Here is a 13949-nt window from a genome sequence, read left to right as displayed (position 1 = left end):
TTCTTTTTTTTTCGCTCCACCAGCGCATTTTAGCCGTGTTCCACCGAGTACAGCATGTGAAAATCGCCATAAATTAAATGGCCAGTACAATCTGTCAGTGATAAAGAGCACACGATGTTCTAGACAGAACCACAGGCAGCTCCAATTGCCAGCTCCTAAGATGGAAGAAGATGTCGCGGCACTAACAGAAATTTGCATTTAAATAAGGTATGAAAACATTATAAATTATTATAAATAAATGCTCATATTCTTTGGAACGATTGAAATAAATAAAATATATCTAAACAAATCAATCATAAGATAAAGTTGAAAATGTGCATTAATCCTTTTCAATACTTTAAACCATAAACATTCTAAGTGTATATCCAATTACAACTGCAGACAACTCTAATTGTCTATTATAAAGTGGAAGACTCTGATGGTACACTGAAATCAAAAATGGATATACATCACAATTTAAAAACACTTATAAGCTTACCTTGTGAAAAGATCTTAGTTGTATAAAATCAAATTTTGGCTAACATAAATTCACTAAAAATCTTATAAAATGTTTACTTTGTTCTACATATGTTCACATCCTTCTGTTTTTCTCAGTGTCTTCGTCTGCGGCAGTGGCAGGCAACCAGTTGCATGTTCGTAGGTAACAAAGTGGCATCTTTTGGTCTCTCTCAACGGCGGTTGGCCATTTTCTCACCTGCGGCGCTCAAAGGTGACCTCGACCTGTCTCAAGCTAAGGCAAGCCGATATGTTCTGTCTATATGTATTTAGTTATATTTATATGTACTCAGCCAGTAGAGAGGCTCCACTGTATTATTTATTGACATTCAGTGTGGCAATAGTTGGCCATGTTTTATGTCTCTATATTCGAAAATTGCATAGATTTGTATCAATTGATAGTGCAGAACAGGACTGAGAACTTGGTCAGCCGCAATTGAAAGGCAACATGCAATCGCGTTGTCTGCCAGCGGCTTTTGTCAAATTGAAGGTGGCTTCTATGTGTGCCCACAACATACTCTATACTCCATACTATTTACCCATTGCCATAAGATGGAGGAGGAGATCCGATCCGGGGAATTGCCATAGAGCCAGAGAGCCAGACGAAGTCGGGGCACCTTGACAAGCCTAGGCACGTCTTCGACCGGCAATTGGCCAGAGATGTTGGCCCAGAGATGCTCAAAGTCGGGCTTACTTACTTGCTTCGTGCTTGGCTGATTGTTTTCCCGCAATTTGGTCTTCTGTTCCTTCGAATTTTGATGCGGGACATACCCCTACATAAAGTTTGCCAGTCCAAAGCTAATTTAAATAAATTAAATAAATAAATACCAAAATATATTTTCGCACATTTCTTTGTTGTATTTAAAATGTAGTTAAACATCATTAACGATTATTATTTTTTGTGCAGAATTGCTTAATTAGTTAAACTTTATTTCTAATTTGAACTTATTGGTAGAGCATTTGCAAGTTAGCACGCTTGAAACCAACAACTCCCTTTGATTTGTTTTATTGTATTTTTCGTCGAATTTTTCGGGTAGTCAGAATGCGCGAAATTAATTAAACGGCTTAAATAAGATGTACTAACAATTTGTTGCTAATGTGCCAATCACTCGCTTCTGCCCAAAAAGTTCATCTGCATCTGCCGAGGAGCCAAAGAACAAGGAGTGTGCACTCGCAAATTAACTTTTGCATCATCATCATCATCATCAGCAACATTGCTTGAAACATGATCCACAAGTCCCCGAATCGTGCATGAAAACATCTCCGTAGAATCAAATGAATTCGGATCTGCCCAAAAAAACAAAAAGAAAAACGAAAATATTGTAATTTCAATATTAAATTAATGTTGGCAAGTCTTGGTTGGTTTTTTTTTGTGGCTGTTGCTGGTGTTGCAGCATGTGGCGTGCCGCAAAATAATTTGCGGATCCAAAACAAAGTGGGTCGTTCTCCGCATGACTGTGGGTGTCTCATAAAATTTTATTTCAAGGAGGGTAATAAATGTTTCACAAAAACAATAGAAATTAAGAGATTTGTTAACATGTTAAGATTGCTTGAAAGCCACCAGAGGGGAGACTAATTGGTAAACTTTTAACGGGCTTCACTGGTTGGCTTCACACTTCAGCAGTCCAACGGGTGGTAAAAAATCTATGAAACCTGACTGACCAAAATTAAAATTTAAAGTGAAGTTCGTTAAAAATTACAATTGCAAATAAGTAGAGGAATGCCACTTTGAAATCGAAAACAAACTGTCGAAGTTTTGGGTTCTGGTTGCCCAGCTTGGGGTCACCTCTCCGGATTTTATGGGAAACTTGGACAAATCTGACATGAACAGGGGTCAAAATTTCGACCACCTGGAGACTAAAAATTTTGAAAGCAGTTTGTTGAAATCGGACAAAAATTGTCGAAGTTATGGGTTCTGGTTGTCCTGCTTGGGGTCACCTATATGCATTTCATAGGAAACTAGAAAAAATCTGACATGAATAGGGGTCAAAATTTCGACCCCCTAGAAATTGAAAATTTTGAATGCAGTTTGTTTTAGGACGCAATTACAAACGTTTAGAGGTATGCCACTTTGAAAAATTAAAGTTATGGGTTCTGGAGTTCCTGCTGCGGGTCATTATTCCACTATCCTGAAATCCGAGTGAATTTTCTTAAAGTACAAGCTCTGGATGCCTCATTCTGTGTCTCTTTTACGTTTCTTTTAAAATAAAACAAAAACCTGTATTATTAAGCTAACATATTTAGTTTATTGTTCCCAGGAAAAAAACCTTTTACTTCGGCAAACTCCATTTAAACGAAAATCAGCAGATTCCGCCCCTTTTGGGGTTCTTCCCAGGCGTTAGGCGATAGCAAAAGTTCATCCGTCGAGAGGTGTGCTAAGCGATAGCAAAAGCCATTTCCCATAATCGCAAGGCCCCCAAAACAACAACAACAATAAAAACAGCAGCAACAACATCATCGAACGACAACGACAACACGAATTTCTATGGCATCAGGGTAACAATTTTAAGGCTTGTCTCTCTTATGAAATAAGACAGCCCAGCAGAGATTTTTAAATAATTCACAGGCGTGATTGGACACGCTTAGAGTATAGTATCTTAAAAAAAAAACCTAAGAAAAAAAAAAAGCGAAGGGGGAAGGTACAACGAAAATCCCTGCTTAATTTACTCTACTCATGCGAACTCTCCTCCCGATGAGCAGAAGATGCCTTGCCGATTTATGGCCAAATGTCAACGAGTTGGTCTAGTTAAAGTACGCTAATTAGTCAGCTAGTTGAGCATGGCAGACACCTGAACATGTCAAGGCATTTGTCGGGGTGCCTCTGACCCCCTAGAATCCCCTTAGAATCCCCTTCTTAGCCCCCCCGAGATTGGAGAGTCAAAGCGATTGCAGCCGACAGCCATTTAAGGAGCCACTCGAGGTCAGTCTGAAACACAAAACAAAACGTATCGATGACTAACCATTGGACTGGCCACAGGTGAGTTCGATCTATGATCTGCACTGCGATAAAAAGGGATGGAGTTATTTTAATAAACCAAGGAACAAATCTATAAAAAACTTTAAGAACCAATAGTTATTTTTCTGAAACGATTTTCTTCTTTTGTTAATTGTCTGTGAACAAAAACTGTTTTTCAAGCTTCTACAATTTGTTTTAGCTTGGTGCTAATCAAATCTTTTTGTTTTAATTCAGAAAATAAGTTAATGTAATCTGTATTTCCCAAGTGTAAGCAACTGGTCGCTGATTGGAACGGGTCGCCAGCTTCCTGCTGCTAACACAGACATCATCGGCCACAAGCAACAAAGTTCAGTTCCAATAGAGCAGCAATTGACTGCGAAATTTATTGCCAGCGATCGATCGTTCGAATCGAATTGAATCGCGGATTCAGAACTGTATCGAATATCGTATTGTTTGATTTCGGTTTTTTTTTTTGTTGGTTTGTTTGTTCACCGTTTGGCGGGCCTGTTTCCATTTGTTATTACAGCCAAAGGCCCAAAGTGCAGCGACACACACGCTTGTCCGCAATTATCGGCGTGCTAATGGAGCATTGTGAGCATGATCATAAATATTGATCGTCCAGCGTCCACTTCCTTATGGCTGACTTACCCATGACTCAGTCCAGTGAGGATCCCATTGTCTAAAATTTCTGGGCTCCAAGGGCATCCTCTTTTGGAAAGGAATTCAATTGAAAGCACTCCCACACAGAAGCCTCTGAAACTCTTCCTTATGTGTTTTAAATAAATAATCATGGAAAATTTCTTAAACTGTTTAAAAAGTTTTTAGGATTTTAATTTAATGAAATTTGTTTCCTGCAGCTTTTTTATATTTTTACAATCTTTTTTATTTCACGTTCTTTCAAAAAGGAGCAATATTCCATTTTTGCTAAACAGCTTCCAAACTGCTTAACAAAGTTACCCTAAAAATAATAGAGGTACTATTAAATAATCACCTATTTGTTTGAATTGTAGTTCTTTCCGTTCGAAAACCTTCCGTTAAGTAAAATTAACTTTAACGTGATTTGAAGGATCCAGATAATCCGAATTCTAAAAAATATAATATTATAAGAACATACTCTGCAAATATCTTTTCTCATTTTCAACTCACCGTTAGGATATCCTGCCTGATCTTAGTTCTCTTCACATTGATTTCCAACTTCCGACCCGGTCCCTTGGAGCAAAATCCAATGGCGTTGATCACAAACTCATCGGTGATTTCCTCGCAATCGCTTAGATCGATAACTCTCAACAGCAGGCACTTTCGCACCATCCTCATCATTCCGATGTCCATTACGCGACCGCACCAAGTAAGACCAAATTTTTCCAGCTGACTGAGATCGTTGAAGAACTTAAAGTGATCATCCTCCAGGACATCGTTGTGGCTAAACCGCAGATCCTTGAGGCTACTCAATTGACCCAGGCACCTCGCATGCTCATTGGTGATCTGAAACTGTCCGGATAAATGGAGATGGGTCAGATTCTTGCCGTGATTCTCGGCCAGAACGGTGAGAAACCCAATGTTCAGTTCATTGGAGGTCATCCAGGTTTTTAAAGTGCATCGTTCAAGTTTTGGCAAATGGGCGATCACCTCGAAATTGGTATCGCAACCGGAAAAGTGAAGCTCCACTAACTCCGTACAACTGTCGGCTATCTTTTGATATAGGGTTTGGTTCATTACCTCGAAACAGCAGTCATCAAGGTCCAATGTTATCAAAGACTTCAGGGGTATTCCAAATTCTCCAGAGTTCCATAAAAGGCAGTCCCGAAGTACCAAGTTTTTGAGATTGGGAAAGCCGCAGAGATTTTTGCCTTTTAGAGAAACATAAAATAAATATTAAAATATATTTATTATTTGTAAGAACTTTACAATTACCTGTATAGCATCCATTGACCAACTCAAAAGATTCCAGTTCCTGATTTGATTGCAAATCAAAATTTAGCACATCCTCTGCGTCCAAACAATCAATAGTCACCTTTTTCAGGTGCGTCATTTTGGACATGATTGTGCGATAGTGAAACTCATCGGTGGCATTGCTGTAGTTGATCTCCTCCAATCCCGGACAGAATTCCGATACGAACTCCACAAGAAGTGATTCCTTTTGGAAGGAAGCGCAGTCAACTTGAAGGACTTTAATAAAAGGTCCCGCAACCTTGAAGAATCTGATCAGTTGAGGTAGTGGCATCGTCTCCAGGCTTTCCATTTCCAGGATAATGCGTCGATTTTTAGACCAACCTTCAAAAACCGATCTAAATTTCGGTTCCACACAGGCGAGCATAACTTTATCCGCCAATAAAGGCAGATGATCATAAAGCAATCGGATGATGTCCTCCGGCATGTCCATAATGCACGTCCTGTACGAAGGAGTCGGTGGAGTAGCTGATTTACGAGGATTCACAGGACGAAGGACGCGAACAGGAGCAGCAGTCTTCACCAATCTCGATTGCGTTTTTTGTTTCGGCATATTGTAACTTGTTTTACTTGTACGGAAATTTTGTTTAATACATTTTTGACATTTTTTTGATGGGAGACATTTTTAGTCTAATTTTTAGATTCAAACATAAGAGATTTATTTGTGTTTGCAAATTATATATTTAAAAATTTATTAAGATACCATGTTTTGGTTTCAAATGATTTCCTCTAGTTCATATATTTCTTACCCAATTGGAGTACTGTATAAAATAATTCCCATGGGTCCAGGAACTTCCTACGATTGACAGTGACCGCCAATAGTTTGCGGCCGACAGCTGCGGGCAATTTTGCGCATTCCTCTATTATTCACCGTATAAACAAGTTTTCTTTTTGTTTGACAACAATTAATTGCATAATTGCCTGAATAAATGCATAAATCAATTGCTGTGATTGAGAAGTCGCCAAATGCTACACATACTTATTTATTTATTTATTTTTACCGGATATGTTTGCAGAATTAAGTTTCGGTTTTTGTTTACCTTTTTCAATTCGCATTGTTTATTGTTGAAGTCAACAACTTAGAAATACTAATATTGCCCTACAATTAAGGAAAAGGAAAACAAAGTTGCTAATAACGCGGGAATCGGAGTACCTATTTGCACAAAGTAAAAATAAATTAAGGAACATTTTTTAATTGCGGAAAAAGGTTTAATAAAAACAATAATTTATTATGTATGTTATAAACATATTTATTTCATTACATATTATACACACTCAATGGCAATTGCTTACATTGTGCTTGATTGCGCTTTTTTAATTTTTTAAAACTATATACTAAGTGTTATAGTTATTTCAATCAAAATGTTTGAGTATATAATTTCCCTATAATAAAACAAAAAATATTAGCATATTAACATGACTAATTCAAAACTGATCTTCTGTCTTAAAACCTAAATCCAATGTGTCAATTGCATGGTGCCATCATGGGTCCTTTGGGTATCCATGATGCTCATCTGGCGCACCAAGCGCTTCATCGAAGGTCGATGAACTGGTCGAACACTTCCACCGGATGTCGAATCCAGAGGTGTGCGCTCATCAATCCGAGGAGTTGGCTCCCTTACCCTTCGACTGTCTTTTAGTTCCAGTTCCACCTCAGAAGCATTGGTTGATGAGCCAGCCAGAACATCCAGATTTTCGTACGATGCAGGTTGGGATAAAACATCACTGAGGGGTTAATAATAAATATTTAAAATTCTTTATTTATTATTATTAATATTAAGTTTCTATTTTAGACTCACGGCTTCTGAGCACAACGACAACAATCCTTAAGTTGCCAATTCTTGCCGAACTCCTCGCCCTCCTCAATAGTTTGCGGCAATCGATGATGCAGTGTCTCCGGCAATCGCAGTCCAGTCATCCCGCCCAGCATCGAAACAAAGCCCATGATGACCAACGGCAGCTTGAGATTGTCCTTACCCAAGTAGGTCACAAATGGTATGACAATGAGACCCAATCCTCCTATATAACTGGAAGCACCAATGCCAATGCCACGAACTTGTGTGGGATATAGTTCTCCGGCGAAGGGATAAATGATCAAAAAGGACGCGGAAAGGAGAGCTTTGGATATCAAATACAGAACTAAAGTCTCATCCACGGCATCATCGGGAAGCATTACGGTTATCACACAAGCAACGCCACTAAATAAAAGATTAGTTTATAAATTATAAATAATAAAAGCTATTTTACTTACCCCAAAATCATGGACAAACTCAAGGGCCACCTTCTGCCCCAGGTGTCCATGAAATACCAGCAGCACAAGTAACTTGGCAACTCCACAACGGCCGACAAAAAGAAGCTAACATACTGATTGGTGCCCAGCGAAGGGCCATAGTAACTGAGACCCAGATAAACCGTCTCATTGGCAAACCAACTTAGAGTGATCAATATGGTCTTCAAACGCATATTGGGAGTACGACAGAGATCCATTAGCCCCACATTGGCTATCTTTTTCTTCTGCTTCTTGAGTTTATCCCTTCGAATTTGAGCCTCCAACTTGAGATGCACTGCCTCCGGAAATTGTTTGCCGTTCACCTTGGCCATGCGCTCCAGAATCTTGAGAGCTTCCTCCAAACGACCGCGCATTAAAAGCCATCTCGGTGACTCCGGCATTACGAACATGTACAGAAAGTACGCGTAAAATGGCAGGGAGGTGATATAGGAGAGACGAACCCAATCTCTTTCCAGATAAGTTACTCCAGACAGGAGCATTATGCCCGAAGTGTAGAAAGTGCAGGTCATTACTGTCACAAAGGAACGATAATTTTCACCAACCAGTTCCAGAGCTGAAAATGTAAAATAAATAATAAATGCAACTAAAAGGTAATAAGTAATTGAGGAACTCACATATAATAAAGGGTATCTGATAGACAGCTGGAATGGTTAATCCCACAATGACACGACTGCCTGCCCAAGTCCAGAAATCCTTGCTGAGCGAGGTTACCAAACTTCCAGCCAGCAAAGTGGCCAAGCAAATGAAGTAGGAAAGCCTTCTTCCAGCACGATCATTCAGTAATCCAAATAGATAAACACCCACAGGACCGCCAGTATTAAGAGCAGCCAAGCCAATCGTGGGATATATATCCTGATCGCACACTAAATCAAACTAAATACGGGGTATTAAGTTACTGTTTAAGTAATATTTTGGAAGAGAGTACTTTATGCTTGGGAAATGATTCAAGCTTCTCCTAGATGAAGGTTTATGTTTGTTGGATATGAAGGCTTTATGTTCTGGGACTGCGCACATCGATCACAATGGAGGACCAAACGTTGGTCGTGTTGTACTCCCATCCCTGGCTGCACTTGACCAAAGGCCAACTGCTGTTTGGTTCCATGGTGGTCAAGTCAACATCTTCCCCAGACTCAAGTATTTCCGTCCAATTGACTCCGTAGGTATAACACTTGCTGTAGACCAGTTCATCATTATCCTTAAAAGAAACATTGTTAAAATAGAGATATTCCTTGAGTTGTAAACTAAAATCAATAAGACATCTGTTTATTTTCCCTTGCCCCCTCGATGAGTAATCATCGAACCACCCTCGTATCGACCCTTCACCTTAGACGACGCACAATCAATGGGCTGACTTGATTGCACTCGTATGGCTGCTATTCGTCTGCAGTTACTCACCAGTTCCTTGGGTATGGCCAGCGATTTTCTCTGGTCCAACGGCAGGTCGAGCAGCTCCGGGATGCGGCACCAATAGTCATCCGGAGTATCAGCCATAAACAACTGGTTAAAGGCACAAAACCCACACGGAATGCAGGCGGGCAGGCAAATGCCAAAAACCAAGAGCTTCTGGTACTTGCCAAACTCGCCAATTGTGGGCAGCAGGTCGTCCAAATCGAAGGCCTCCTAAAAACAGCAGATAAGTTCTAGTTTAGATCAAGGACTCAATCTCAAAGCTACTCACATCCACTGAGGGCTGGGATTCGGGTTTCTGGCGTTGTCGCAGCTCCGAAAGTTCATCGTATTCATCCCCATCGCTGTCCACAATATCTGACATGGATGCGCCGCTAGAAACACTCTGGGCTGGAAATGTTTATTCGCACTGCCTGGTTTCACCAGCTAGCGGAAGCCATAGAAAGTATCTGACAACTGTCATTCTAGCTAGGGTTGAAAAAAAAGATCTAGTTCTGATGATAGAAAACAAAAATGGGTTCATAATTTATAGTTTTGTTTATTCTTTAGTCGCAAGTTAGATTTAAATAGTTTAAACTAAAGTATTTAAAATATTACACGTGAATTCAATCCTGCTCGAATTACGGCTAAGACGAGCCACTAATTACAGTTGTTAGGCTTTGATATTACAAGTAGAGAATAGGCTTTAAAGTACTTCGTTTTTGCGGCTCAGTACTTTTAATGGGACTTTTAGTTTCTTTTCTTTTCTTTTCCTTTTATTTTCGTTTTTGGAATCGTTGCTAGAGCTGGGAAATGGACACTGCTAAACTTTACGCCTAAAGATTAACAGAACGGTGAACTATACAAAAGATGCTTCGAATCACTTTATCTCCTCCAACTCATCAGCTGCTTACTGCTTAAAGATTATTGCGCGCTTCGTTACTCCACGGTTCTTGCCTGATACAAATATATGTTATTGTACACATATCAATCGTAATTATAATAAACAGAAAACTGTCTGTGCCGGGCGCACAGCGCAGAAATCACACACACATTAGGCTTAAGTGTAAATTTGTGGCTACACATACAAAAATACATTCGCACGAGCTCCTTATTCTTGAATTTTTGCTGCTTAATCCACCTTGACCACGCTGTAGATCTTGCGTATGAACCAGAAGCACGCGAAGAACCCGATGGTGCCGGTCAGCAAGAAGAACAGGAATACCATGATGGCCGTGTAGCCGAAATACAGGAACGTCGAGGCACTGTCCTTGATCGAGAGCTTCGTCACAAAGTAATGGCAGCAGTAGATGAACAGATAGACAGCAGTGAAACCGGACGTCAAGAAGGAGCGCCACCACCAGTGATAATCCTCTGCACACAAGTGGAAGTAGCACAGCAGAATGGTTGTCTCCGAGCACGTGATCACCAGGATGACAAAGACCAGGAACAGGAAGCCGAACATGTAGTACATCTGGCTGGACCACAGAGAGCTCAAGATGAAGAAAAGCTGGATGAAAATACAGCCGAAGGGCAAAACGCCGCCCATAACGATGCCGGGAATCGGTTGTGTGTAGATCGATTGGTCGGGAATCTGTCGGGGAATCTGGTTGGTGCGCACCGGGTGCTCCAGGGCCTGAAAATGGGTGTTCAATTTTATTTTACTTAACTTGCATTAGTAACTAATAAACTCACGCGCTTGCGGAACCCGAAGTAGGCGCCAACAAAGGTCAGTGGCACTGAGACGCCAAACCACAAGGCAAGTAGGGCAATCAACGTGCTAAATGGCACAGCTCCCGAGCTACTTTCGCCCCACAGAACCAGATTCATTACGAAGAACAAAGAGAAGACCACACTGCAAACAAATGAAAATATTTAGTATGATAAAATTAAATTCAAGAGGATTATTTAAGATCAAAACTCACCCTGGGCAAACGATCGAGGTGAGAATAACATTGCTCTTCCACTTCAGGCCACCGAAACTCTTGTAAATTCGCGCAGACACATAACCAGCTGGCGTGCCCAACGACACAAACAAGACCATGGAGCAGGTCATCAGAGCTCCCCGATTGGCGGGCGAGAGGAATCCCAAACAGGCGAATGCCAAGGTGATCATGGACATCACCAGCACCTGAGCACCAGAACCCAGGAAAACGGACAGCAGCATGCCTTTGCGTGGCGGTCTGAACACATCGCCATGGACCAGCTTCCAGCCAAACTCCTCCTGGGCATCTTCGCCGCTGTCCATCTGGTTATAGCGGGCAATATCCTTGTGCAGGGTGCGCAGCATAATCATGGCCACCATGCCACTCAAGAAGAGAACGATCACCAGGGAGTTGAGAATGGAGAACCATTGGATGTTTGTGTGTGGCATGGATTCCAGAATGTAATCCCAACGTGAAGACCATTTGATGGCGTCATTCTTCACAAATTTCACACTATAGGTGTACACGATATTGAGCTGCTCTCCAGCCTTCAGGGATGTCTCACTGATTGCCAGAGGCTCGGTGCTCAAGCAGTTCAGGTTTTCAGGATCCAAGTGCTTAATCGATTTTGGAGTAACTTTAACGGATATAATGCGTCCGCTGTTGCCAAATTGAATTCCCCAGTCCTCCGATTGTCCACTGTGATACGTGATCTCCAAGTCCACATGATTGAAGGGGTAATAATGCATGGGTTGGTTGTAGATAGAGTTAATGGGACATCCCTCGCCATCGTTGCGAACCAGGCAACCCATGGGGAATCCAGTTCCGCAGTATTGCTTGCCATTCTCCAGCGGATAGCACCAAGTGACCGGCATGTTGTCGACAATCCAGTGGTGCTGGTAGTTTAAGCTGATTCCCTTCTTCAAGACCATCATGCGGCGGTTGCTAACTGGATCGTCACCCTTGTAGTTCTTAACACAGGCCTAAACAAAAAAGAAATACGATAAGTGGGTAAATTCCTATATTGGACAGACGAATAAACAGCAACTTACTTTCGCACATTGTTGATTCTCCAGGAATTGGATTTTATAGGGTCCTGGACGAATTCGCTCACCGAACACCACTTGTCCCAGATTCTCCACCGGAGAGTTGGACTCTTCGCCCAAGCAAAAGTCAAAGTGATGGTACTCATAGGGGATTTCGGACTCTTCGGTGTTTAAGCGGTTCACATACAGTAGAATTTCCGACTAGAATAGATAATCAGGAATCAGATTGATCGGTTGGTTTGGTAATTCTTGGAAAATTTAGGTTATCCTGTTATCTTATCAATATTATTTTTAGAGACACCAAAATAGTTGTACTATTTTGTAAAAGAAAACAGTCATTACCAATATATATTTTTTAGCAGTCGTACCTTGCCTATGTTTTCGATAAAATTCATCTTATCTTCAAACTCTTTTTGATAGTTTAAAATTAATTAAAATTGAAACACCTCAATTTATTGTTATCAGCAAATGAACGTTAATTAAATGGTGCATAAAACGATATGACTTTTAGCCTTATCGACTTCCTGGAAAAATGTTTTACAATTAAACAGTATCGATGGTATTCTTCTATAGTTTATGTTAGGTAGGTAAAGGTATCTGATATCAAAAGTGATTAGGATAATCACTATCAAGTGTGATTAAAATGCCTAAGATACTATTCATGCTTATCAATTTTGCGTCATACACCGGCAAAATCATTCTTATTTGCAATAATTCAATAAGTAAATTTGTCTTGGTTGGTTCTACGTCAGTGGTAAAAGAACAGACTTTAAGCCCAAGAATTTAACCTGCATTTTAGATCCAGCTGAGCCAACATTAGAATTTCCAGTTTTCTTGTAGCAGCGTGTCTAGCCAACGCAGCCAACGTCAGCAGAAGTTGCGATATGGACCCCGCATAGGAAAACTTAGAGCTAGTGACTGGCCTTATCAGCGCTTCCGCTCCTGACCACCATTAGAGGAACATATCACTATTTTTCACTACCATATCCAAAGGCATTGCTAATTGTTGCGGACGTAGTGCAAACACACCCACTAACTTATGTACACATACATACATGAGTATGTACATTTACACATACCTTGCATGTGGACGAGACATCGGTTTTCTTGCAGAAATTAACCGGCGCCAAGCCGGGAAGGTAGAAAGCCTCTGTTGGGGACGCCAATTGCAGCAGGACGACGCCCAACAGTGGCAAAAGTCCGGAGAGCAGGATCATCTTGAATTTACGGCCAACGAACGCCAGGAGTTGCAGGTTGGTCACCCTCGTTTTTCTTGGGTTGTATCTTCAACGTGGCGATGTCACCGACAAACTCCCTCACTCTCCGGATCGTCGGGAATCGCAGAAAACGTATTTGGGGATTATTAATCTAAATATTCCGAATTTCTGGAGTGTTTTTACTACGTTTCCTCTTTTTTTGCCGAACGTCAGCAGTGACAGAGTTGCCACCTAGTCCAGATAAGCGAGCTGCCAACTAGTTTATAAAATCGTGGCAATACTCAATCAGGGCTGAACACCACAAAATACCAAGAAAATATTACGAATTTTACTTTGTATTCCTAACATTTATTAAATTTGTAGAATTCTATTAAAACATAAAAGTGTCTAGAAATTACGCAAAATATTTGGTTGTTATTGTATTGTCAGTTATAAATATTGAAACTCATTTGTCTAAATACGCATAAAAAGCTGACTTGAATATTGTCCATTTGTATTTTATTAAAAGATGTGTACCCACAAGAATATAAAATTTTATAAAACATAAAGATTTCAAGAAATGTAGCAATATATTTTGTCTGTATTGTATTATCTGTATTAAATATTTTAACTCTTATATCTAAATACGCATTAAAAGCTGACTTGAATACTTTTACATTTAAAACATTTTGTTACAACATGTATACC

The 13949-nt window shown here is 40.4% G+C and overlaps 3 protein-coding genes across 4 annotated transcripts; all 3 read right to left on the bottom strand.

Moving 5' to 3' along the window:
- Positions 1 to 4248: 4248 nt before the first annotated feature.
- On the bottom strand, positions 4249 to 6019 carry LOC108090000. 2 transcript variants are annotated; one of them, XM_017188504.2, is made up of 4 exons: positions 5363 to 6019; positions 5168 to 5298; positions 4598 to 4939; positions 4249 to 4536 (listed from the first exon to the last, which is right to left on the bottom strand). In XM_017188504.2, the coding sequence occupies exons 1-4, from the start codon at positions 5949 to 5951 to the stop codon at positions 4486 to 4488; spliced, it is 1113 nt and encodes a 370-aa protein (XP_017043993.1). In that variant the 5' UTR covers positions 5952 to 6019; the 3' UTR covers positions 4249 to 4485. The 2 variants fall into 2 exon arrangements, with proteins under 2 accessions (XP_017043993.1, XP_017043992.1); XM_017188503.2 differs by having other exon boundaries at positions 4598 to 5298.
- A 604-nt stretch (positions 6020 to 6623) lies between these two features.
- Positions 6624 to 9546, bottom strand: LOC108089997 (carcinine transporter). Its single transcript, XM_017188498.2, has 7 exons — positions 9367 to 9546; positions 9084 to 9308; positions 8701 to 8883; positions 8303 to 8561; positions 7650 to 8241; positions 7198 to 7596; positions 6624 to 7123 (listed from the first exon to the last, which is right to left on the bottom strand). The coding sequence occupies exons 1-7, from the start codon at positions 9457 to 9459 to the stop codon at positions 6850 to 6852; spliced, it is 2025 nt and encodes a 674-aa protein (XP_017043987.1). The 5' UTR covers positions 9460 to 9546; the 3' UTR covers positions 6624 to 6849.
- A 67-nt stretch (positions 9547 to 9613) lies between these two features.
- On the bottom strand, positions 9614 to 13509 carry LOC108089870 (transmembrane 9 superfamily member 2). Its single transcript, XM_017188319.2, has 5 exons — positions 13125 to 13509; positions 12052 to 12246; positions 11000 to 11982; positions 10770 to 10929; positions 9614 to 10710 (listed from the first exon to the last, which is right to left on the bottom strand). Exons 1-5 carry the CDS (start codon positions 13260 to 13262, stop codon positions 10207 to 10209), a joined length of 1980 nt encoding a protein of 659 aa, XP_017043808.1. The 5' UTR covers positions 13263 to 13509; the 3' UTR covers positions 9614 to 10206.
- Between the last annotated feature and the right edge of the window lie 440 nt (positions 13510 to 13949).

Source organism: Drosophila ficusphila, unplaced genomic scaffold (assembly GCF_018152265.1).
Source record: "Drosophila ficusphila isolate 14025-0441.05 unplaced genomic scaffold, ASM1815226v1 contig_412, whole genome shotgun sequence".
In the NCBI taxonomy this organism is placed as follows: Eukaryota; Metazoa; Arthropoda; class Insecta; order Diptera; family Drosophilidae; genus Drosophila; species Drosophila ficusphila.
The sequence above is the reverse complement of the archived record's forward strand: the minus strand, read 5'-3'. Positions and strand labels throughout refer to the sequence as shown.